The 25,096-nt window shown below is 51.7% G+C and overlaps 1 protein-coding gene and 2 long non-coding RNA genes across 4 annotated transcripts; all 3 read left to right on the forward strand.

Annotated features, from left to right (window-relative positions):
- Positions 1–1,558: 1,558 nt before the first annotated feature.
- PTMA (prothymosin alpha) lies at positions 1,559–16,352 on the forward strand. 2 transcript variants are annotated; one of them, XR_014511767.1, is made up of 6 exons: positions 1,559–5,196; positions 10,375–10,446; positions 11,180–11,270; positions 11,830–11,991; positions 14,709–14,782; positions 15,349–16,352. XR_014511767.1 is itself a non-coding variant. In XM_083442480.1 (5 exons), exons 1-5 carry the CDS (start codon positions 5,152–5,154, stop codon positions 15,394–15,396), a joined length of 330 nt encoding a protein of 109 aa, XP_083298606.1. In that variant the 5' UTR covers positions 1,559–5,151; the 3' UTR covers positions 15,397–16,352. The 2 variants fall into 2 exon arrangements, 1 of the variants encoding a protein (XP_083298606.1); XM_083442480.1 differs by lacking the exon at positions 11,830–11,991.
- Positions 7,768–9,197, forward strand: LOC310678553. The gene is made up of 2 exons (XR_014511845.1): positions 7,768–8,522; positions 8,681–9,197. It is a non-coding gene; the product is annotated as an uncharacterized lncRNA (long non-coding RNA).
- Positions 11,998–14,490, forward strand: LOC310678531. The gene is made up of 2 exons (XR_014511820.1): positions 11,998–13,379; positions 13,414–14,490. It is a non-coding gene; the product is annotated as an uncharacterized lncRNA (long non-coding RNA).
- Positions 16,353–25,096: the final 8,744 nt, after the last annotated feature.

A 25,096-nucleotide genomic window follows, 5' to 3' on the forward strand; every position in this document is an offset into this window, starting at 1 on the left:
TCATCTCACTCCAAGAGAAAGAATGGAAAAGGGATATCAGTGTCTTGAGAGAGGCAGAGCTGAGGTGAAATGATGAACAGCAAGATGACTGCTATTCTGGGCACGCTTTCAAAAGAAGAAAAAGAGTAACAGTTAATAATTATTACTTTTTAAATTACATACCACTGAAAGAAGAAATACAAGTTTTGGTTCACTAACAAATAGAAGCCAGTAGCTAAAATAACAAGAACTGTAGGTAAAGCTCTGTGTCAAGTGTGTAATAGTGGGTGGCAAGCAGGTTTGCCTCTGTGAAAAATGCAAATTGATCCTCATGGCCAGCGGTCAGCAACCTAAGGCCTATGAGCCACAAGCGGCCCAAGGGGGTCATTTAAGCGGCCCACAAGCCGCCCCCAAACCGAGCCGCCCGCTCGGCGAGTCCCCACACACTGCACTAAACTGGCGCAGCGCGGGGATTCGCGGCGCCGAAAATCGCGTCTGCGCAGATGCTGGAAATTGCGGGCGTGCGCACAATCCGGTCCACGGAGGGGATCTGCTGGAGTGAACCGGCCCCTGCTCAGGGCTAACATTCATGCTTTGCTTTTGAGTCTGCCTGCTTCCAATAGGCTGGGAGGCAGGGAGGTTGGCAGCAGGGGGCGCTAGAGGCTCAGAGCCAACAACAGGCGGAGTGAGCTCTGCCTACTTCCATCTCATCCTCCTCTTCCCTGGCCGGTTCCACGAGGGCAACAGGAGGAGGAGGCTGCCAGGCAGAGCTGCAAGAGGGAGGGCAAGCAGGAGGGCACTTGGAGGGCAGCGCCCCACCTTCCAGCCTCCACCGTCTGCCGCTGTTCTCTCGCTTAGGAAAGAGCAGGAACGGGGCCCTCTAAGCCTCTCTGCTCGGCCCCCCGGCTTCTTCCCAGGGAAATGAGACTCTCAATCTCTCTCTCTCTCTCTCTCTATACATATATATAATTAGTTTTTTCACGTAACATTTTCAACAATTATTAAACATACTTTTATATCTTATACAAATTTTTTTACTTCCATCAATCACATCTGAAAATTTTCCAATCTTTTCACTTAATTTACATTTCTTACTTCCACTATTACATTTAAATATCATAACGAATATCTCTCTTCTTTCTCATCTTTGCAATATTTCCTACATTTCTCCTTACAAAACTTCTTGTAGCCCTACTAGCGTAATTTGTTGATTACAGTTGCTCTGCAAATAATTCATATAATTCTCCCCATCTTCTGTAAATCTCTGGTCCCGCAAGTTTCGAATCCTTCCTGTCATTTTATCCTATTCTGCGTAGCCCATTAATTTCATCTGCCATTCTTCTTTCGTCAGTATTTTTTCTTGCTTCCATTTCTGGGCCAACAATACTCTTGCTGCTGTTGTTGCATATAAAAAGAGTTTAATGTCCTGTCTATTAATATCCTCACTTACAATACCACGTAAAAATGCTTCCTTTTTTAAAAAAATGTATATTTCAACATCTTTTTCATCTCATTAGATATCATTTCCCAGACATTTTTTACTTTCTTACATTCCCACCACATATGATAAAATGTTCCTTCTTTTTCTTTACATTTCCAGCATTTGTTATTTGTCTTATACGTTTTAGCTAATTTCACAGGTGTGATATACCATCTATACATCATTTTCATCACATTCTCTTTCAAAGCATTACAAGCTGTAAATTTTATTCTTTCTGAGACTCTCAATCTCAGGGTTCGAGGCCCACGATGGGCAAAAGCCTCTGGCCCCACTCAGTATGTGTTATGTGACCCCTAGGTTTCTCAGGAAGGAATGGAGTCCTTGCATTCCCAACCTCTGTTCTAAAAACTTTGGGCAGCTTTGGATTCAGCGCTGGAAAGGCTAGAGTTCAAGTGCTGCTCATGCCGCTTTTAGTACAAGGGATGTCTTAAGTTCACAGCTGAGTTTTCTTCTCTGAGGTTACTTCATCCTGAAACAACCTTGTTAACTATCATCATAATTTCCTTTCCGCAGAAGCTGGAGATTGCATGGGGATGGCGGCTCTCCAAAGTCACATTCCGGGGGGGGGGGGGGCTGGCTAAGCAGGACTTGAACTCGGCTCTCAAATTGCCAAAGTCTAGAGGAAAGCCAAAGCGTCTCTCTGAGCCTGCTTTCTGTTTGGGACTCAGCAGAGCGTCAAGAGGGCGACTCGCAGAAGTCCGAGGTGCAGATATTTTACGTGCACCTTGTCCCCTAGCTAGAAGAAAAAAGTTAGACGTCAGGAATGAAGGACTGGAACGAGACAGGGGAGGCGGAGAAGCCTGGCTTCAAAGCAGCTCGGAGGCACGAACAACGCGTGCCAAAACCTGCAGCTGTTTTTGCAAAAGTCAACCCCGCGCAAAAGTCGATAGAAACTGTTCCAAAGTTCGCAAAACAGAAGCAGCGGAAAAACCAAAGTCCACGCGGCGTCCAGGATAAATGAATTGCTTCTTCTTTCGCTACAGAACCGCTTTTCGTTGAAATCACGGGAGAACAAGGCAAAACCTAGCATTTTCCTTTGCAAGCAGCCGCCCGGACCAGCGATTGCAGACGAGAATTTTCCTTTCCTTTGCAATGCGAGAGAGAGCTGAAGTCCATTCCATCAAGCCAGACTGATCCTTGCCTCCCGGTTTTCCTAAACACCCTTAATCACAAGTGGCACTAGCCTCGTCCAGTAAAACGCCGCAAAGCGTCAACATTGTGTTCGCCCGACGCCGCCGGCCAATGAGCGCCGCCGGTGCCCAATATCCCGCCTTCCGTGGAGCAGATGTGCACCGACCTGGCGGCCATGTTGAGTGCGGCGCCAGGGCTGTTCGGTCGCCGACTGCGTACTTCGACTACTTTGAGGCGTCGCTGACGGCTACGAACACCGGGGAAGGCTTTCTTAGAGCACGGGGGATCCGGTTGGATCGGGTCCGGTCGGTTAGCGGCCTTGGCTGCGTGGGGGAACCGAGTGGTGTCTCCGCCAAGGGCGCCAGTCGCCATCTTGAGTGTGGCACATGGCGCTTGCCTCCCCATGGCTTGCAGACTCCATTGGGCATTCGGGGCACGGACGGAGGGGACCCCCCCCTAAAATCTCCCAGCCCCCCCCTGCAAATGCAAACTTTTGGGGTTTTTTTATTATTTGCAAAACAAACAAGCAGCATGTGGTAACCGCAAAGTCAAAGAGCTTAAAATGAAAGCAATTTTAGCAATTCCAGGTTTTTTTTTTGTACGGTGGGGAGATTTGCACCTTTAATAATTGCAATTGCAAGATTTTCATCCCCGCTTGCGGATATTTTTTCAGGGCACCTTGCACCCTTGCCATTTTTTAAAAAAATTAAAAATACTTATTTATATTGAAGTGGTGGGCACCGTGCAGGCGGGGCGGGGAGGCGGGCGATTGTAAGAAAGGTGGGGGCGGGAACCGGCCACCCCCATTTTAAGTTTGGCCGGATCACCTCCGCTGTGCGTTGCGCTTTGTGAAACGAGCATGGCAGCAAAAAGTCGGAAGGGACGGACGAGCAGCTGCTGCTCAAGTCGAATTTCCCGGTTACCCCTCTCAAATCAGAGCGAGAAATCGTCTCTGTGTGTGTGTGTGTGTGTCTCCCGCATCCGTCCCCGTCCCCCCCGCTTCTGTAAATAAGAGAGAGCGGGAAGAAGTGCGCGGGGAGGAAACGCGAAACTCATCCGCTGCTTGGCGTGAGCTGCTGGCTTTTAAAAATGCGAAATTTCGCCCAAAAAATTTAGACCGGGAAGATTGATTTGGAGCGGAGATTGAATTGAACAGAGATCAGCAGATTTCGAGAGTCGTCTCTCTCTCTCTCTCCCCTCCCCCCCATCTCCAAGTGCGGAACACGGAGAGAGGCGTTCCCACGTGCACGCGGGTTCTCCGGCCAATAGCGCAGCCTTTCAGTCCGCTCATGTTTGCTCCGCAGCAAATCGAGCCAAAGACGCGTGTTGGGGTTTTTTGTGTGTGTGTGTTGCGCGGGGTTCGGGGCGGGCTGTGCGCAACTCTCACGAACTTTGGGCGCCGCCGCGCAATTTTAAGCACGTTCACCCAAACGATCCTCGCTGGCTTCCGCCTGAACCTGCTGGCGCGTTAAAGAGCGCGGAGAGGCGCGCATGACCTTTAAAAAAACCCATCCCACCCCCTGTTGTTCCCCCCCCCCCTCGATCCCCGACCCGCAAAAGCCTTCTACCCCACCCATGTTTCTGCAACCCTCCCCCGCAGCAGATTGCGCACGAGCGCAAGACTCGCGGACGTCGCACCCCAAGGTTTGCGCGTTGCTTTTTGCGCAAAATGGTGGAACCGAGAGAAGTTCCCTGCGCGCGCGCGTGCGTATGCAAGCGACTTTGCTTCAGCGGGGGCGCAAAAAGGGCGTGTTTTGTTTTTTTTAGAAAGCGGCTTTGCAACTTCGGAGTAAAAGGGGTGCAGTGCGCGCGCGCGCGCCGGAGAGAAAAAAGGGGGGGACTGGACCCCCTTCTGCTCCTCCCTCCGGGCGCGCTGCGAGCCTTTCGCCTTTTGCAATGCCTCCCCCGCTCCGCGTCTGCGCTTTTTGCACGGCGCAAAAACCTCCCCGCGCGCGGAGGAGGGGCAGGAGACGGCTCCGGGGGTGGTGGCCTGCATGCCCCCCCCCCCTTTTCCCGCGCGCGCGCTTTGCAGCGCCTCCTTCCCCTCCCTCCCTCCGTCCTGCTCGCTTTGCATGGACGGCTCAGGCCCGGCACCAACTCCTCGCCGCGCTGCCCAGACGGGAGGGGAGGGCGGGGGGGGGGCAAGCGCGCCTCGTACAGCTTTAAGCAGCCTTGCCCATTGTTCGCCCCCCGACCAATCGGCGGGCCCCTCTTCCCCGCGGCCGCCCAATCCGCGCCGCGCAGGGGAGTGAGCGTGCCGCCCACTAATCTATATTAAAGGTAGTGGCGCCGCGTGAGCTTCCCACTGGCTCCGTCCAAAGCCATCTTTGCATTGTTCTGCCTTGCTCGCTCCGGCTCTCGGGGGGTTTTGTTTTTTTCCTCTTCCCACCCACCCCCTTTTCTCTTCGCTTCTTCCCCCTCTTGCTCCCCAGGCGCGCGCCGGTGGACCTGTAAGTCGCCGGGGGCTTTATTTTTGTATTTTAGCTCTATTTTCTATAGATTAGAGAGAGATTTATCCCCGCGCAACTCCCAAGCCAGCCATGTCAGACGCCGCCGTCGATACCAGCTCCGAGATCTCCACCAAGGTAAGCGGCTGCGACCCAACGCATGCGAGGCGCCCTCTCCTCGCCACGCCGTCCTCCTCCTCGGCCGCGGCTACTTATTTCTGGATCTGCCTCGACGGAGCCTCCCGTCGTCCGCCCCCCCCCCTCGAAAGTCCCATTTCGTCCGTGTGTGTCTCTCGGCGAGCGGCGTGCGCTCTCTCGGCTTCCCTCGTTTCTTTGTTTGCGACAGCGACCTCGCTCCCGCAAGATCCCCGGCTTGTTTTTTTGTTCCTTGGAGGTGGTTTTTGCGGAAAGGAAAATGGTTTTCCAACCCCCCGAGGGGGCGGACAGAACAGCTTGTATATCGGAGAGGGACAAAGCGGGAGGCTTCTTTTGAGAAAATCTTTTTAAAGTGCCCTAGCTGCGGGCTCTCCTTGGCGCTCGCAGTGGTCCCTGTTGCAAAGCGGCCGTCTGGAAAGAGCTCTCCATTCAAAGGAGCCTCGCGGGTTTGACAGACGTCGAAAACTTCAGAGGGTCCCTCCGATTCATCTACTTTTAAAAAAAGTGCCATGAGTGCGAGTCGGGGGGACGGGACGAGGGGGAACTAAAAAGCCACCCGGCGGGAAAGACCCGCCGTGCCCAACGGTTGAAGGCAGCCTTTTCGTGCTCCTCTTCCCCGGTCCATTTCCACCTGAAATTACGAAAACAAGCGAGGGGCGTCGGGAGGGATGTTACCCTCTTGGGTATCCTTTGTGAACGTTCCGACGTACTTGAATGCAAGTTGAGTTTGCGTGTGTCCGCTGCTCTCTCCCCCCCCCCCATATTTTTTAATTTGCTTTTGCTAATTGCACGGAAATAACTTTACGACCCCCGGTGGCTGCGATAAAATCGGAAGCGGTTTGTTTGGGGGGGAGGGAGGAGGCGGGAAGAAGGGGGTTGGGGTTGACTTGAGTGTCAGGTTGGGGGGTCGAGGCTGTAAAGAGGCTTCGCTTTGATGGGGAAGCGGAGAGCAAATGCTGGTGGCCATCCGGCGCGGGCTCTTTGTTTCATGGTGCGGGGAGAGCCAGCACGTCGCGGCGGCCCCTCGCTTAGTGCCCGAGCCTCCCGTGGTCTCTCTAGATTTCCTACCTGCTTTATTCTCCCCCCCCCCCAGCACCCCACCCCACCCCGACTTTCACAGGGAAAGGGTGTCCCCTCGGGGGTTTTTTTTTGGGGGGGGGGAGAGACTGAGATCTCCCATCCAGCAAACGGGCTGGACTGTTACCAACGCGCGGTTTAACCTTGCGCACCCGGTACGAAAAGGGGGTCTTGCTAACATCTGGGGTGACATCTGAAGTTCAAGTGCCACCCCCCCTTTTTTTTTTGGAACTAGAATGACCCTTTTCCCTCCGTCTCACCTCGCCGCCCCAAGCAAAAGTTCCGGAAGCTCTCCTCGCGGTTTAAAAAGGGGGGTCCGTGCGGATGGCGCGGGGGCGTAACGGGGCTCGCCGGAGGGAACCCACGCGTCCGAGTGGGTAGATAGATGGGCGGGGATGAATGGGAAGACGGGGGCGGGATCGGTGTTTTCCTTTCCCCGCCGCCAACATCTCGGTTGCCGTTGGGTTGCCAGTGGGACAGGTTCGTCCTTCTCTGCTCTCCCCCCCCCCCCCGGACGGGCGGCGGATACAATGGAGCAGCCGCCGGATACATTGTGCCAAGCAGACGGCGCGCGGCTCCTTCGGCCTCCTGGCCACCCGCAGATTCGGGGAGGGGGGAGAGCCGGCGGTTTTAATAGCTTGCAGCCTTCGGGTGGCCATTTCTCTCCCGCTTTTAAGGGCACCCTTCACTTTTCTGCGCAGGGGGAGCCTCCCCGCAGAGACCACCGACGGGGCTCCTGTCGACGTCCCCCCCTCCCCAAACAAACCCCGTTTTCACAGCCCGCATCTCGAAGGGTCTTCGGGGCCACGGAAGCGAACCCAGCAAGGTCATTCCGCGGCTGGCACCGTCCCTCTACTTTCTATCTCCCCTCGAGAGGAGGGGGCGTCGGATGCAGGCGGCTTGGGCCGTTGCTGGGATCCAAGAGAGGGGACCCCCCCTCTCCCCGGTGCTCCTGCGCCGCCTCCTGCTTCCATCAAGCCCCCTTCCAGCCTCGTTTCTTTCCTCGCGCCCCGTCGAGCTTTGGCGCTGCGCTCCGCGGACGGCCTTTTTACAGGTGCCGGCAAGAGCTGCGGTCGCGATTGGTTTGGGGGGGGTTAACCGGAAAGCTTTGCAGCTGCGGGTGGACTACAGAGCCTGGGGGGTTGTGAGAAGCGAAGGGACATTTCGCTGGCTTTGGCGGCGAGGTTTTGGGGGGACCCCTTGGACGCACCTCCGACCCACGTCGAAGCGGGCGGGCGCCCCTAGTGAGTGGTGGTGGGGTCATGGGCGGGCCACCATTAACAACTGGGGGGGGTGGAAGTTGGAGCATCGTTTAGAAAGGGAACTTTTGACGGGGATTCATTCCCCCCCCCAAAAAAAACCCCACACTTTTCTTTTTCCAGGATGGCCAGCTCACTCCACTTGCCCAAGTGTAACTCTCTTTAGACGAGTTCAAATACACAGCTATCTTTTTATAATAAAATAGGGGGCGGGGAGTGAGCCCCCCAACCTATTTTCGGCTGCAAACTCTTTTCTCCCGCCCCCGTGAATGTATTTCTATTTTTTGCACCCCCAAATGCCCCGGGGGCAGCCAGCTCGGTTTATTTCCCAGCCGGGCGGCGGCTCCTCCTCTCCAGCGCCGCCCCCGGCTGCTGCGGCCGCGGCAAACAGCAGCCCAAAGCGGCCCCACCACGTGCCGCCTCCTCTTCTCCCTCTTGCCTTTTCCCCCCTCCTCCTTCCCTTCCCTCTGGCCCCCGCCCGCGCGGGGCCTCTTGGGAATCGTAGTCCGCTGCCTTCCCCGCGCCCTGCCGCAGCCCTCCCTGCTCCTTTCAAAGGGGGAACTACACGTCCCGGCATGCGTCGGGAGTTCTGCCGCGGCTGGCCAATCGGAGCGGGCGCCGGCCGTGGCGCGCTGTTTTGAAATGGGCCCGGGCGCGTGGCAGGCCGTAGGCGAAGCGTCGAGCGCTCGCGGCGCGGGCGCCCCCTGTAGGTGGGAGGTTTTTTTTATAAATTAAATAAATAAAAATAAATGTTTGCCAGGGTTGTTAGTAGGCGTATCTGTTACAGGTGGCGGCAGCAGCGGTTGCACTTTGCAAAGCTTGCAATTAGGAGGGGCGGGGGGAGGTAAAGAAGGATCCCATGAATGCATTTGACAATTGGGTTACCCTTGGCACCAGGCTGCAAATGTGTTTTGGAGAGGGTTGAAATAAGTACTTTTGTCAGTTTTGCTTTACGTGGACCGTTTTATTGCCGTTCCTCAGTTAGCAAATTGGGTTGGTGCAGGTGCCTCCTGCTTATGTTTCCTTTGCCAGAGGCCCTGTGCATGTAGGGTGCTGTGTTAATAAAATGGTTTCATCTAGATTTCAACCTAGCGGCTCTGCAAGGTGGATACACATCATGTTGCTTTTAGAGTACAGTTCCAGATAGTTGTTATTTTTTTAAAAAAAATATATATCCAGCAGTTATGGATTGCCCCTCCTAGCTAGTGTTGTTGTGGCTGGTCTTGAAGTGGCAAACAGCTCTGCTGGGCCTGTAATTATAGACTCCTGCCTCAAAGGTTTCAGGATCAAGTTAAAGCTTGTTGTATTGTCAATTTGCCTTGGAGTGTGGAAAAATCTGGTGCTTTCTGCTTTGAGGTGCCTCTACTCCATGCAAATAATAAAATAAAAATCAACCATGTTTTGTAATTCAACCGGCCTGTGATGATCTAGCACTAGGTTTTAGTTAAGAGGTTAACTGCTGCTGCTGCTTCTGCTTCTTCATTACGGAGCCTGTTTTGATTTGCTCTTTAGGGGGTGTTGCTCAGAGAGGTTTTGTGTTCATATCTGTTTCTGCGCATGAGGGAATACTGCTCCAATCTGGTCGATGTGAATACGATGGATCTGTTTGCAAGCCTTGCTGGGTGAAGGTAACCAGATCCAAAAGTGGGGAAAAACAAAACACTCAACAGGCTTGCTTGCTTTTTGCCCAGATTTAAATGCTCAGCAACAGGTGTGAGCCTAGAGGTACTAAAGTGAGGCAATAAAGAGGAGGATTCCCGGGTGTTTCTCGTCAGCGCAGGCAGCGTTTGCTAATCTGTTCCTGATTTACCCAGGAGCCCTGCTTGTCTTGAGAGGCTTAAGCAATGCATGGCTGCACTGGGCCTGCAAATAATTTGGAGGCCAGTCTAATCCAAACGAATAAACCGGGGTGGGGGGAGCAAGGAGGCAATCCTTTTTGTGCATATAACCGCCTTCCAGATTATTCATGCCGGACTCTGTGCGGAGCAAAGCATGCAGCCATTCAGGCGGCAGAACCACCAACAGACCAGGCCACGGTTTATCCGCTAAGATGTTCCTGGATCCCTTGCGGCCTTTTAAAAAGCTGGCAGGCTGAGGCTGTCAGTCAGAGAGGGAGAGGGCAGGATCCTGGTGACAGGCTTATCTGTGTATGCGTGGGCAAGGGGGCTCCTGCCGTGGGCTGGTGCCTTTTTTCATCAGATTCCGGCAACCGGCCAGCAGCAGGTAGACACATCCTGCGCTCAAAATGGGGTTTCTGGACTCTGCTTTCCCCCCTCGCTTCTGTGGTTTTCAGTGTTTGTTGATGAGCCACTGACTCACCCCCCTTTCATAAGGGGGAAGGGAACGTGCTGTAATAGCAGGCCAGTGGGGGAATGTTTCTGTGCTCTGGACTCCCATAACCTAACCTGGTCCAAGCCTGGTCTGCTATGGGGAGGTGGAGCCCTGCTGGAACGACATGAAAAGCCGGGCTTTTCCGTTCCTGAGGTTTACGTGTGTTTGTTAAACACTGCATTGCCTAAGCGGAGCCTGTCTGGTTTGGTTTGGTTGGGGGGGCAGGTTTTGCTGTGCCCCGTCCCGGCTTCTGCATTCAAGCTGTTCCACATGCAGTCGGGGAGGAGTAAGTTCATTTCCTATACTTTCCCCGGGCCGCTGTGATGTTCTTGTTTTCCTTTCTTCGTTCTCCCATCCTTCCAAAAAAACAAACCAAGCTCATTGGAGAGGAGGAGGAGGTGAAAGAACTCCTCAGATTCCCAAAAAGAGCGTCAACCATATTGGAGGCTGGAATCCTGGTGACTCACACTGGTTTATTTCTGTCCCTTTTAAGGACTTGAAAGAAAAGAAGGAAGTCGTGGAAGAGACAGAAAATGGTAGAGATGCCCCAGCTAATGGAAACGCCGTAAGTATTTTCTGCCAGGAGAAGTGAGGCAGGTGGAGGCATAGGAAGTTACTGCTGGGTCAAGCTTGCCTTTTGCAAGCTGTTGCCCCCCCCCCCCCCCCCCGATGTATTGAACCACGGCTCCTATCACAGTGTACCGATGGGAGTGGTTATCAAAAACTTGCGGAGGGCACCAGATTGCAGAAGGCTGGGCTTCTCCCCGTGTGAGAAATCTGGGAGGTGGTAGAACTCGAACCCAGGGCCTTCCACATGTTGCTCTGTCACTGCTGCAGCGTAGTTGGTTTCTCGTCCCTGAGCTTGAAAGTCTTGTTGGTAAATTAAGAGAATGCAAACGTAAGCTCATCCAACCAATACCGTATGGTAATGATTGAAACAGTAAATTATTGTGGGCTTGCAAGTTGTTGCGTCCGGTCAGTGGGGTCTTGGCTCTTAGTTTTGACCCCGTCCCCCTGTGTTTGATTGCTGCAACACAGAAATGGTGTTAGGATTGCAACCGGCAGCCCACAGATTCTGCATCCCTGCCATAGCAGGGGATTGGCAAGTGGCCAACAACCCTGACCCGCTGTGTGTGTTGTGGGGAAGGAGAAGGGGTCAGGTGCCGACCGAAACCTAGGGAATCCTGATAGGATGAGCTCTGGTGCACCCTAGCAGCTGTTTCAAGAAACAAGACCGCAGCTCTTTTAAATGCTGTGCTTTGGGGGGCACTTTCCTAAGTGTGTTTTGTTTCCACAAGGAAAACGAGGAAAATGGGGAGCAGGAAGCAGACAACGAGGTAGATGAGGAAGAAGAAGAAGTTGGCGAGGACGAGGAGGACGAGGAAGAAGGTGACCTTCCGTTTCCCTTTCTGACCTCCCCCCACGCGCCACAAGGGCCCCCCCCTTCTGCTTGGAGAAGGCCAGCTGCTCACCCTTGCCCCAGCTGTGTCCAGCTGCAGAGGGCAGTGGCTCCCCCTAATGGCCTTTCTGGGTTGAGCACGACAGGCAAGGCATTTTGCTTTTCGGCCAACTCCCATAAGGAGAGCTAACCGGCGACAAAATCAGCGGGGAGCAACGTATGTTTATTGGGTCCTGCCTTTCCCACAAGGAGGACACGGGCTTCCCCCACCCCCCCTCCCACCACCACCACCGCCGCAACAACAACCCTGTGAGGCAGGTACAGCAGAGATTCTTTGCGACTAGCCTGCGATCTCCCAGCGACGGCTGCGTGAGGATTTGAGAAACCTGTCCTGGTGGCCCCACACCTTTAACCTGCAGGTGTTTTGGGCCCCAACTCCCGTTCCGCCCAGCCTCAGCCTCCCCGGCTAAGCTGGAATATTTGGCGTCTGTTCAGATGCGGGGGGAGGGGGGAACCGTTCAGGGTTTGATTCCTGCCATTCCTTTGCAGGCCTGGCACCTTTGCAATTTTGCAGCTGGCTTCCCAAACATTTCCCCCTTCTGTTGCTGAGGAGTCGGGGGTAAACTTCTCGAGCCTCATTCACACACTCCCCAAAGGGGGGCCTAATGTGTCGGATGCCCCCGGGTGTGTGAGTGTATAGGTGACAACCAGGTATATTTCCTTGTGGCGTTTTAAACCACTTTTAATTGTTTACAGCGAGTGGGCTATCCACTGTGCACTATATTATTTCCGTGATGGGCTAGGAAACCCAAAAGCCTGGGTTTTGGGTGGGAGGAAAGAACCGTTTGCGATGGGCAAATCTTCCTTCCCTTTCGCCCTGTGGATAAATTGCAATGGTCTCTTGCACAACTGCAAGAACTGGAGAGGCTGCTTCCTGGAGGAGATCTCTGCGAGGGGAGCTGTTGTGGGCTTAGCTTTAGGCACTTTGATTTCCCCTCTTTTCCCCAATAAAGAAAAAAACATTAACGACCTTGCTCCTTGTTCCTTTTACCCAGTTTCTTTGCCTTTAATGGCGTCCCCCGAGAGCCTCTTTAATTGTGGCTCTGAACCGCTGGCGAAAGCATCTCATCTCTCGTGAAAAACAAGACAACGTGCAACACACACACAAACACACACCCCTGGGTGCAAGAAGCATTGCCCCTTTCTGGAGAACGCTCTGAATCACACTTGGCTATTGCCTCTTATCCTTGAGTCTCCTGGGGCTTTCGGGCCGTTTTGCATAATTGGGTATCTGTTGCTGGGTGGGGGAGCGTTGCCTGGCGACCCGGGGTGATTGAGGAGGAGGGAAAAGGGGTGGGGAAGCAAAGCTTGGAAACCATGGCGATGGAGCGGTGATGTCAACACCAAGCTAGGATGTGGCAGAAGCGTTCTGGGTTGCCTGCGGGGAAAGGAGGTGGGGAGACAGACAGAAGCCTTTGATACCATTACATATAGGGTGGTGGCATTAATCATCATGATTTGCATTTTTAAAAAATAATAATTGCAAATCTAACAAAGAACGCCAGCTCACCTTAACAATCATCATAGATCCGATTTTAAGCATATATTAATCTACATTGCCCATATGGCCACAAAGGATAACCAAACAAGGCTGACGATTATAAGCTCTTCAGGGATGGATATTTAACTTTCCAGCCTTGGAGTATAACTCCTTTTGCAACCATCAAGGGCTTGCAGGATTCGCTTTTTGAGAGCTCTCCGGCACAAAAGTTCAGAGAGGCAAGTAAATGTTCCTATTAAATAACATTTAGAACATTAACACTATTACAATTTCTTTTCCAAAACACCAGAAGGAACAAAGGCGCTTTTTTTGTGGGGGGAAAGCAGATTGGGCCCCTACTCTCAAAAGTGCCCTGGAGGGTGTGTTTGGTGTTTTTTCTCCCCTTTCGAAAACACTAGTACCTGGTTGCTCCTCGCATCCCGTTACTTCAGCGCCAGAAGCCAATAATGTCCTGTTCCATTGGCACAAAAGGCAGCCATTTCCCTCACAGCCCAGCAGAGCTCCCTTCCATCCCCAGGACTTTAAAACTCTGCGTGAGGTGAAGCAGAGCAGCATTGAGCCCCCTGCCTGAGCTAATCCCGCCTTCCTGAGCCTACGCCATCCAGGAGGAAGTGGGGCAGCTTTTCTGCCCAGGTGACCCTAATCTCTCCACTCCTCTCGCCCCGAGGCCTCCTTCCACTCCGCTCTCTGCTAGTGGTTTGCAGTGACAATTAAGCCAGATTACCGGCCTAAATGTGGAAGGTTCAAACAGGCCTGCCACTTATCCAGAAGAGCTTAAACTGGGGGGGAAACACACAGAGATCTCTCCGGTGCTGGAGTATCTCTCCGAGCCGTCCCCAATCCACTGGCCTATTTCAGACCTTTTCTGGGTCAATCCAGTGCTCTTTTCTTTCTCTCAGTTCCGAAGGATGTGGTCCTTGGCAGGTTCCCTGCCCCTGACAATTAGTAAAACGTCCTGAGTCAGAACTAATGAATTTTGGCTCTCTCCGTCCCACCTCATTAAAGGCGGGCTTGTCGTTGGGACGGGGACGCAGAAACAAACTGAGCTTGGCAGCCGCTGCAACAGAGAACTCCCCTCTTTCTGTGCGGTATGGGTTTTGCTCTCACAAAAGGTGCTTGTTCCAGTGTTGCCTTGCGCCTACAACCCTGGCTTGCTTGCAGAGTTTTCTGCATCAGTTCCTCTGCACATAGTTCTTGGGTGTAACCGGGCACACGTCACATCTCCCCCAAAGTTTCCCTAGACTTTTGGCCCCCTATCTTTCCTCCACCTCCCAAGGCAGGGAGAATTGAACGGATAACTGGGTGGGAATGACGATGGGATGTCCCCCTCTTGTGCCCTGTCCCGCTGCACAAAAACGCGTGGCGTCTTGTCATCTGCGGATGAAACTCTTCAAACCAATAAAAGATTCCAGCGTTTTGGGGAGAGAAGGGGTAGCTGCTTACTGGGAGTGCTGCCCTGGCGCCATTTGTAGCCCCTGCTAAAAAGCCCAAATCCGAACAAGCAAAAAATAAAAGGCAGAAGGGAGATTGAATAAGTAAACCTTCCTGCAGAAGACCTGCGGCTCCTTCTCCCTCTTTGCAGCAAGCAGGCAGGCAAGCACCCTCAAATGGACTCCCGGGGAAATGGAAGGAGGAAGTAAAACCCAGAAGTGTAGCTTCTCGCACAAAAAGGAGAAGGAAAGTGGCACCTGTGCATTTTAACCTTGCATTCTGCGAATGCTAAAAGAACAGTGCTTTTAAAAGTCTGAGAATCTGTTCTTCTAAGGGCTCCTGGAGGCTTGGACCAGGCGTAGTGGGAGGGTGTGGGTCTCTCTGCTTCCTCATCTCACTTTCCCCCTTTCACGCCCGTCGTCATCTTCCCCCCCAGGTGAAGAAGAGGATGGCGATGAGGACGATGAGGCTGAAGGGCCCCCAGGGAAGCGGGCAGCTGAGGACGATGAGGTGAGTGGCTTGAGGTCCGCGACTGTGCAAGCTTTAGAGAGAACCCTAAGAGAATTGGAGAGTCGGGGCCCTTCTGGTTCTTCCCATAAGTCACAGAAGAAACCTTCTGGCATCTGTCGATGGGGAGATAATTGAGAAGCAGCTTGCTTTTGTGGAGCAAAACATCTGCAAGCCAATAGGTTGCAAGGGAGCCTGGCTGCCTGTACCTTTGCCCTTTCTCAAGTTTTCCAAAATTGGGCAAAGGGAGATTTATTTCTGATCTGTTCCATAGAACTTATACACCACCCGATTGGGGTAAGAAATCTTGTATGCAGATATGAGTAAGGTTGAATAACAAATTTTAAGACTTTCTAAAAAGTCTTCGTTAACAATGGACTGGAAGACGGGTTCCAACTCTCACCAGCATCCTAAACATCTGGGCAAGCTTCTGTAAACCAAAATAGTTTCCGCCCGGTGCTGAAAAGGGTGCAGCCGATAATCAATAGGCAGGGAGTTCCGAGGTTGTAGGCGCTGCAACACAGAAAGAGCCGTATTCTTACACATAATATATCATTTCCCCCCCACAGGATGACGACGTCGATCCCAAGAAGCAGAAAACTGACGAAGACGATTAGGAGGCAGAGCTACTTTTAAAAACACACACATTTTTTTTAAAACTTAAAAGAGGAAATTTTTTTTAAAGGCCAGCGTGACCTACTCACCTTTGAAGCTCCTGTTGCAAAATGTCCCCCCCCCTCCTCTTCCCGACCCCCCCGACCCCCTTTTTGCTGTGGTCGCTTGTCATCAAGTAGAGGGGGGGCAGCCCTTCTCCCAACTCTGAGTGGAATGAAAGTTAAGCCACTTTTGTGGGGGGAGACCGGGTTGGGGGGAGCAGAGAAATTAAGGTCCTGAAATCCCCCCCCCCCCCCGACCTCTTCTCTTCCCCCATGGAAAACTTCAAGGCCCAGCTTGCTTTCTTAAAAGTAACTTTAAAGGAGAATTTGTTTGTATTTTTTATTTACATTTTATATTTTTGTACATATTGTGACGAGGTCAGCCATTTTTAACGCGATCTCCGATTGACCAAAAGGGGGGGGCGGGGCTTTGAAGTGTGGTGTTTTAATTTTTTAAAATCTCTCTCTTACTCTCTTTCCCTCTGTTCCTCAAAAACAAAACAACCGGAAAGGAAAAAAAATATTTCTTGACTTTACTTGTGGTGTGACCATGTCCAAATCTTATCTCAAAAGGAGAAGGGGGGGGGGGAAACAAAACACGACCTTGTAAAAAAAAATGCAAAAAAAGTCCAATCTTTATTCTGAGCATTCCAGTAACTTTCTCTTTTCTTCTGTGTATGTACTTTAGATGTACCATAACTAGTTGGTTTGTATGAGATGGCAAGGCCAAAGATAAAAGGGTTTTTTCTTTCGTTTTTCTTCTTTTTATTTTTCGTTCTTTTGTTTTGTCTACAAAGTTGCTGTTAATTTTTTTTCTTTTTTTTTGGCCTGTTTGATGTATGTGTGAAAACAATGTTGTCCAACAATAAACCGGAATTTTATTTTGCTGAGTTGTTCTAACGAAGCTGGTTGTACAATTGCTGTGTAGCTTTCGTTCTTTCCCCTTTTATTCTGTTTTTTTTTGGGGGGGGGGGTTGGAATTGAAAGGGCGATGGGGTTTTTTTTTTCCTCCTGGCAAAGAGGCCTGTTGGAATCGTAGAACTATAGAGTTGAATGGGACCCCAAGGGTCATCCAAACCAACCCCTTGCAATGCACAGCTGTAGTCTGAAACAAACACCTGGAAGCCAGGAATTCAGAGAGACAATAAATTAAAACCATAAATAATTAAAATGGAAACAGCATGGCACCAGCTCTTCGATTAAAAGCAGTCAGTTCCCGGACGTTTGTCGGAAGTTCTTTGCCTGCTGGGGAAAGACAACAAGGGAGGAGATTTGAAGCTTGGGAGGAGCCACCACCGAGAAGGCCCTCTTCTGAATCCACCAGAGAACTCTTAAATCCAGGCAGGTTCATATCGGGAAATAGTCTTTGAAAGCCTGGGCCTAAGCCGCCCAGGGCTTGAGAGCTCATAGCCAGCACTTCGAATTGTGCCTGGAAACAGACCAGAGCTGTTGTGACCAGGGAGTTACTGGTTAAAGTTGGGACAATGTGGGTTTTTTTACCCTCAACAGCCCTGTGAGGTAGGGTAGCCTGAGAGACTTGACCGGCCAAAGGTTACCATGGCTGGGTGGGGATTTGAGCCCTGGCCAGGAAGTAGTTAAACACCTTTAACTGCTTCACCACACTGCCTCTCGGTTGAGCTTGCTTTGCAGCCTGGTTTCTTCACATCCAGTGCTGGGTTCCTGAAGGCTTAGGACGGGTCAGCAAACTTTTTCAGCAGGGGGCCGGTCCACTGTCCCTCAGACCTTGTGGGGGGGCCAGACTATACACAGTGGTACCTCGGGTTAAGAACTTAATTCGTTCCAGAGGTCCGTTCTTAACCTGAGGTACCACTTTAGCTAAAGGGGCCTCCCGCTGCGCCGCTGCCACACAGTTTTACTACTTCCGGGCTAGCGGAGTCTGTAACGTGAAGTGTTTGTAACCTGAGGTACCCCTGTATTTTGAAAAAAGACATGAACAAATGCCTATGCCCCACAAATAACCCAGAGATGCATTTAAAATAAAAGGGCACATCCTACTCATGCAAAAACACGCTGATTCCCAGACCGTCCACAGGCTGCATTTAGAAGGTGATTGGGCCGGATCCAGCCCACGGGCCTTAGGTTGCCTACCCATGGCTTAGGAAGTCCCAACATCTTCAACCTTTAGCTTAGTAAGGAGGTGGCCAATGCGAATCAAAAGCAGAATGCACCTTTTCAGCCCGCGGGGCCTACTGAAATTTCCAAACCCTCTTCAAGGCCAGCCCCAAGTGCTACGCATTGCAGTAGTCCAGCTGAGAGGGCATGCACAGTTTGACGAGCCTAATGCCTCAGAAAGAATTGCCGAAACTTGACAACATGCTCCTGGCACCTGGATGGGAAAGCAAACCTGGATCCCGGAGCCTTTTCAACTATCGACAGCCATTTTGCTGCACGTCTCTGGGGCTTGGGAGCATGCAGCGAATGTTCCAAGCCTACGAGGTGAGTGATGGATTGCACCCAGCTCGCTGGCATGCTCACCTGCTGGGCAGGTGCCCTGCAATAGGGGACCAGAGCAAATTCTGCCTGAGCAGCTGGCAGGAAAGCAAGCACAAAGGAAACCCTGCCTTTCGAGGAATCTATCAAGCTTTTGGAGGCGCTTCCACGCTCTCCTGAGCGCACTGACCTTTCGGCGGCCTCCCTCGCTGCTGCTGCCTCGTGCATCTTTCATGGGCACAAGAAGGTTACTGGAGCAGGGGGTGAGCTTAGGGGAACCGGCAGGCCTCTGGAAGAGCAGAGCAGCTGCAAAGACTGCCTTGGAAACCGGGTCTCTTTCCTCCTCCAGCCTCCGTTGTGGAGAGCAGGGCTGTTTTTCCTGCTGTCAACAGATGCGGCTAATTTCTCTCCAGAGAACATAATGTTGCTCCACTTCTGACAGCTCTACATTGCCGCCGGTAGGGCAGAAGAGAAATTGATGGGAGGCCTGCAATTCAGTAGGAGAGCAGCTGCAGAGTATTCCAGGTTCAGGAAGGGTTGTAAAGGCTTCTGGTCTGCCACTGGAGAGAGATGCTGCCAGTCCGTGCTGGTAATCCTGAGTTGGATGGACTCTGTATAGGGCAGTTCTGCATGTCTCTGCAGACAACATGGCTTACAAAAAATGCTTAAATTGGTGCCAAAACTCTATAGATTTTCATGTGCACTTTTAAAAAGCAATCCAAATGATTCCTATGGTCTGATTTTGGGGCAAATTGGCCACTATATTTCTGTGTGTTGGATGTGAAAAGAAATTCAGAGTTCTGTTGGGTGCAAAAGCACTTTTTTTGGTGGGTGGGGGACAGATGAGGCAGTAGCCTGCAGTTTTTCATCCAGGGAAGGGGGATTGCTGCGTAAATTTTATCCCTGGTGACTTTATAGTTTTACAAAACAAATGTGGTCAGAAGGTGAAATGGAATTTCTAGCTCAGAATCCAAGGTTCTGCGGAAGCTGCAGAGATATCTGTGATGTCAAAGTTGAAGCACCCTGACCCGTTTCCTGCGTCATTTTCATGTCTGAAATAAGTGCTAGCAACTTCTTATAGAAACCCAACACACCATCGAACCCGTTTGTCTAGGTTTGGCAGCTGCTATCAGATTTTATTATTAAATCTGTATGCCGCCATTCATCGGAAAGTCACAGGGCGGTTCACAACACAAAAATGCGAAATGGGAGCACAAAATACATGATAAAACCAAAACAAACATATAACACACACCCCACACAAACACATTTTAAAAGTTGTAGAATGTTAATCAGCCCAAGGCCTGCTTCTAGAGAAATGGTTTTGCCAGCGGCGCTTTCTTTTTCTGAGGGGCTAGAACCTTAGGTTCGCTTTAACCTCATCTGGCAAGGGTAGCAAACATGGTGACTGCCAGATGTCATTGGACTACAACTCCCATCAGCTCCTGTCCATGTTTGGGGATTATGGGAGTTGTAGTCCGGCAACATCTAGAAGGAATCGCGTTGGCTTTCCCTTCTATGCAGCATCAAATCAAAGCCAAGGTTCTCTCTGAGATTGTTGGCATCCGTCTGTCTTAAGAGACAACGGAGGAATGTGCCTGGGGGGGGGGGTGAAGTTAAACTGTTGAAAGGTTGCAGCAGTAGGGGAGAGACATGTTTTGTTGCAGCTGGAGCAGATGAAGACATCCGGTTGCACTGCTGCAGATGCACTGTGACGTTTCTTCTCTCTCCCAGCGGTCATTCCTCCTGTGCTCACTGCCGTGGATACATGACCTGTTTGTCTCCAGGCACTACGGTCGGTCTGTTGTCTGCAAGTGATTCCCACACAGCAGGGTTGATGATCCCAGCCTTTGTGTCACATTTGCAGACACCTTTGTAACACAGAGTTGGGGCCTGGTGCCAGAAGAGTTTGGATTTGATATCGCACTTTATCACTACCCTAAGGAGTCTCAAAATGGGACGCGGGTGGCGCTGTGGGTAAAAGCCTCAGCACCTAAGACTTGCTGATCGAAAGGTCGGCGGTTCGAATCCCCGCAGCGGGGTGCGCTCCCATTGCTCGGTCCCAGCGCCTGCCAACCTAGCAGTTCGAAAGCACTCCTGGGTGCAAGTAGATAAATAGGGACCGCTTACTAGCGGGAAGTTAAACGGTGTTTCCGTGTGCGGCTCTGGCTCCCCAGAGCAGCTTCGTCACGCGGGCCACGTGACCTGGAAGTGTCTCCGGACAGCGCTGGCCCCCGGCCTCTTGAGTCAGATGGGCGCACAACCCTAGAGTCTGTCAAGACTGGCCCGTACGGGCAGGGGTACCTTTACCTTTAAGGAGTCTCAAAGCAGCTAACATTCTCCTTTCCCTTCCTCCCCCACAACAAACACTCTGTGAGGTGAGTGAGGCTGAGAGACTTCAGAGAAGTGTGACTAGCCCAAGGTCACCCAGCAGCTGCAGGTGGAGGAGCAGGGACGCGAACCCGGTTCCCCAGATTACGAGTCCACCGCTCTTAACCACTACACCACACTGGCTCTCCTGTAGAACACATCCCTGGGCATCCTGCCCTCTTCCATTCTGCGACCGTGACCAAGCCGGCGTAGACGTCGTCGAGACAGGAGTGCAAGCGTGCTTCGAATTTGGACGGCATTGCGCATCTTTGTCCTGCCATGTGACGCAACACGATGCTCAATTTATAATTGGAGGCGCATGAATCCTCTTTTCAAACCTCGGTCCGCACAGGGCTTGAGTTTCAAAGCGTTCCCTGCCCCGTATGTTTGAACAAAGAGGCCAAACACCTGGCTAGCTCTGTCCCCAAATCAATGCTTCTCTGAGGTCTGCCTGGAACAGAACTGGTGTAGCATATGAATGTCTCTCTCCCGGGAGAGGGGACTGGATCTCTGTAACCTGATGCAAAACCTGTGCTAATTTCTCTTCTTCCCACTTTCCCCCTCCAGCGGGGTTGGCACCTAATAATAGAAGCAGCCGCAGGCGATCTGTAGAGTTAGGCAGGGTGAGTGCCGTGCAAGATTTGCCCACCCCTCTTGGCCCAGATCAGTTTAAACAGGGGAGCATTAATGGAGCTCTGCGGCTGGGTCAGACCAAAGCAGTGGCGTAGCGTGGGGGGTGCAGGGGGGGCCGTCCGCACCGGGCGCAACATGTGGGGGTTAGGGTTAGGGGGCGCAAATCCACGGGTTAGGGGGTGCAAATTACTTGCCTTGCCCTGGGTGCTGACAACCCACGCTACGCCACTGGACCAAAGGCTCATCTAGGTTGGGATCCTGTTCATGGAGGGACCAGCCAGAGATCCCACAAAGCAGAGATCCCACAAGCTGGACCAGCACTCTCGCTTCCTGCTGTTGCCAGCAAACGGCATTTAGAGACATTCTGCCTCCAGCCATGGAACCTTCTTCTGCAGCCACATTCAATGTCCTGTCCCTGGCTCTCCTCTGGTTGAGAGCTTAAGCCGAGGTTTAGGGATTGTAGGAGCAAAAGCCCCTCCCCGCCCCCAGCAAAAAAAGACGATTAAGCAGTGGGTGTATGCAACAACCGCAGCTACACAAGAACCTAACGAGGACTCTTTTGTGGGAGAACGGAAACCTCTTCCTTCACGTTTAAAGAAATATTAAAGGTAAAGGGACCCCTGGCCATTAGGTCCAGTTGTGACCGACTCTGGGGTTGCGGCTCTCATCTCACTTTATTGGCCGAGGGAACCAGTGTACAGCTTCCGGGTCATGTGGCCAGCATGACTGAGCCGCTTCTGGCGAACCAGAGCAGCGCATGGAAATGCCATTTACCTTCCCACCGGAGCAGTACCTATTTATCTACTTGCACTTTGCTGTGCTTTCGAACTGCTAGGTTGGCAGGAGCAACAACAGGAGCTCACCCCGTCACAGGGATTTGAATTGCCAACCTTCTGATTGGCAAGTCCTAGGCTCTGTGGTTTAACCCACAGCGCCACCCGCGTCCCTAGAAATATTAGAGCGTGATAAATTTTTGCGCAGGATTTGAACTATGAGCGACAGAAGGAATTGCAGTTTATTGTAGGGTGGTTATGATATAAGAGAGAGAAAAAAGGGCACAGCAAGGCTGAGAAATTAAAGATGGGAAACGGGAGGGAAAGTTGAAAAAAAACAAAGAAAAAATTATGTTTCAGACTGATTTTAAAAAATAATAATAAATAAATGAAAAAATAAATCTTAAGTCCTGGACTAGGGGTCTTATTTGGGGGAGAGGTGTGACCCTGGATCCCATATCTTCTGCCCACTTCTTTTCTTAAAAAAACTAAATTTGTTTATTTTGCTTTTAATGGAGGGCAGCTAAGTACCCGTTCCACCCAGGCCGAGGGACCTGCCGCCTTCATTTGCAGAGGGCAAATGAAACTCCAAGGTTTATGCACTCTCCTGCCCTCTGAAAGGTGGCCTAAGCTTGTGCCCTGCATAGAAATGGCTATGTGCAAAGCTTCTTCAAATGGGTACCATGCCCCGTTAGTAATTCCAGCTGGGCCTGTGAGCCCCATGCCAGGTATGCTGGCTAAAGCCGGGCTTGGGGCTTGGGTGTCACGGTCCGGTTCATGGGCGATCGCAGTCCCGGCTGGGGACGTCAGGACCGGGGGCAAGATGGCGGGGTGGGAGCAGGAACGGGGGTCCAGAAGCCAGGAGTCAGGAAGCCAAAAGTCCGAAGGTCAGAAAGCCAGGAGTCACAAAGTCAGGGGTCCGAGGATCAAGAAGCAGGGAGTCAAGGAGCCGAGGTTCAAGGATCAGGAAGTAATAATAATAATAATAATAATAATAATAATAATTTATTTATACCCCGCCCATCTGGCTGGGTTTCCCCAGCCACTCTGGGCGCCTTCCAGCAAAACACTAAAATACAATAACCTGTTGTTGTCGTTTAGTCGTTTAGTCGTGTCCGCCTCTTCGTGACCCCCTGGACCAGAGCACGCCAGGCACTCCTGTCCTCCACTGCCTCCCGCAGTTTGGTCAAACTCATGCTGGTAGCTTCGAGAACACTGTCCAACCATCTCATCCTCTGTCGCCCCCTTCTGCTTGTGCCCTCCATCTTTCCCAACATCAGGGTCTTTTCCAGGGAGTCTTCTCTTCTCATGAGGTGGCCAAAGTCTTGGAGCCTCAGCTTCAGGATCTGTCCTTCCAGTGAGCACTCAGGGCTGATTTCCTTAAGAATGGAGAGGTTTGATCTTCCTCCAATCCATGGGACTCTCAAGAGTCTCCTCAAGCACCAAAATTCAAAAGCATCAATTCTTTGGCGATCAGCCTTCTTTATGGTCCATCACTTACTTCCATACATCACCATCAAACATTAAAAGCTTCCCTAAACAGGGCTGCCTTCAGATGTCTTCTAAAAGTTTGGTAGCTGTTGTTCTCTTTGACATCTGGTGGGAGGGCGTTCCATAGGAAAGGTGCCACCACCGAGAAGGCCCTCTGCCTGGTTCCCTGTAACTTGGCTTCTTGCAGTGAGGCCCTCGGAGCTGGACCTCAGAAGCCAAACACAGCAAGGCAGGAAGCGTGTTGCTGCGGAAAAGAGCCGAAGGGAAATGCTGACCTTATATCCCTTCCCGGCTCTTGCCACCAGGTGCTGTGAGTTACCAGTCAGCCTCACCTGTGTGGCTGCACCTTGCCTCATCAGAACAAACTTAGGAAGGCCCCAGTCCTGCAAAATCCTACTGGTCACAGGGCCTGGCTCCTGCACACACTCCTGACATGGGGTCCCAGCTCTGCCTCCCACTCCCTTCTGAGCCATGACATCAGCTCCTTGCCAAGGGATGGCCGTGTTATTTAGGGGTGGGTGAGATGCAGGGAATGGCTCTCCTTTAAATATATATATATATATATATATGCTTTCGTAGATTTTCACGGGTACAGGAATGCAGGTTTTGGTGTCCTCGGGTGTCTTCCCGTGTAAAAGTTGGGGTGTCTAGGCGACGTTTCGACGAGGTCTCACTCGTCATCTTCAGGCTGGTGCTTTCGGCTTCTTGTTACTGGAACAGAGCAGGATCTCAGTGTTTGAGTTCCTATAAATACTGTTGAGGAGGTGTGGTGTATAGCCTCCAATGTTCTGGGCAGAGAGGAGGTTCCCAGGCTAGTGTGCCTTTTCTTCTTTTGTTCCTTAATTACTTGAGGGATATCTTGAGTGATTTCTTGAGTGATTTCCTGAATCCCACTTAGGTGGGTCATTAGGTGTGGATTAGTTGCTAAAGCCTTCGTGTCTTGAACTCTTGAACTTTGTGAAGAGTTTTTCTGAGAAGATGGCTGTACTGCACTTGGTTGTGCTCTGGCTTGGCTTCGTGTATAGGGGCGAGCTGTGGTTTTGTGGCCTGTGCCAGCCAGATCTGTGTAGGGATTGCAGGGGGGTGCAGCATCCGGAGGTGCCACCCTGGTTTGGCTACTGGATGGTGTCTGTAATTTATCTGTGGAGAGGGTCTGGGTTTGGGTCTGGTGTGGTTGATTGGTGATGGCGTTCTGTGTGCCTCTGGATCTGGTGTCAGATTTTGTGGGGAGGGCTAATTTCCAGATGTCTGGCAAGCGGGATGTGTCGTCACGCTTGTTCATGTTGTGAGGGTGTTTCTCTATCTCGATGGCTTCCATGATTATTCTCTTGTGGTGATGTTCCATGTTAAAGAACATCTTTAACATGGAACATCACCACAAGAGAATAATCATGGAAGCCATCGAGATAGAGAAACACCCTCACAACATGAACAAGCGTGACGACACATCCCGCTTGCCAGACATCTGGAAATTAGCCCTCCCCACAAAATCTGACACCAGATCCAGAGGCACACAGAACGCCATCACCAATCAACCACACCAGACCCAAACCCAGACCCTCTCCACAGATAAATTACAGACACCATCCAGTAGCCAAACCAGGGTGGCACCTCCGGATGCTGCACCCCCCTGCAATCCCTACACAGATCTGGCTGGCACAGGCCACAAAACCACAGCTCGCCCCTATACACGAAGCCAAGCCAGAGCACAACCAAGTGCAGTACAGCCATCTTCTCAGAAAAACTCTTCACAAAGTTCAAGAGTTCAAGACACGAAGGCTTTAGCAACTAATCCACACCTAATGACCCACCTAAGTGGGATTCAGGAAATCACTCAAGAAATCACTCAAGATATCCCTCAAGTAATTAAGGAACAAAAGAAGAAAAGGCACACTAGCCTGGGAACCTCCTCTCTGCCCAGAACATTGGAGGCTATACACCAC

The sequence above is a fragment of the Podarcis tiliguerta genome (genome assembly GCF_965153285.1).
Source record: "Podarcis tiliguerta genome assembly, chromosome: 5".
Classification (NCBI taxonomy): domain Eukaryota; kingdom Metazoa; phylum Chordata; class Lepidosauria; order Squamata; family Lacertidae; genus Podarcis; species Podarcis tiliguerta.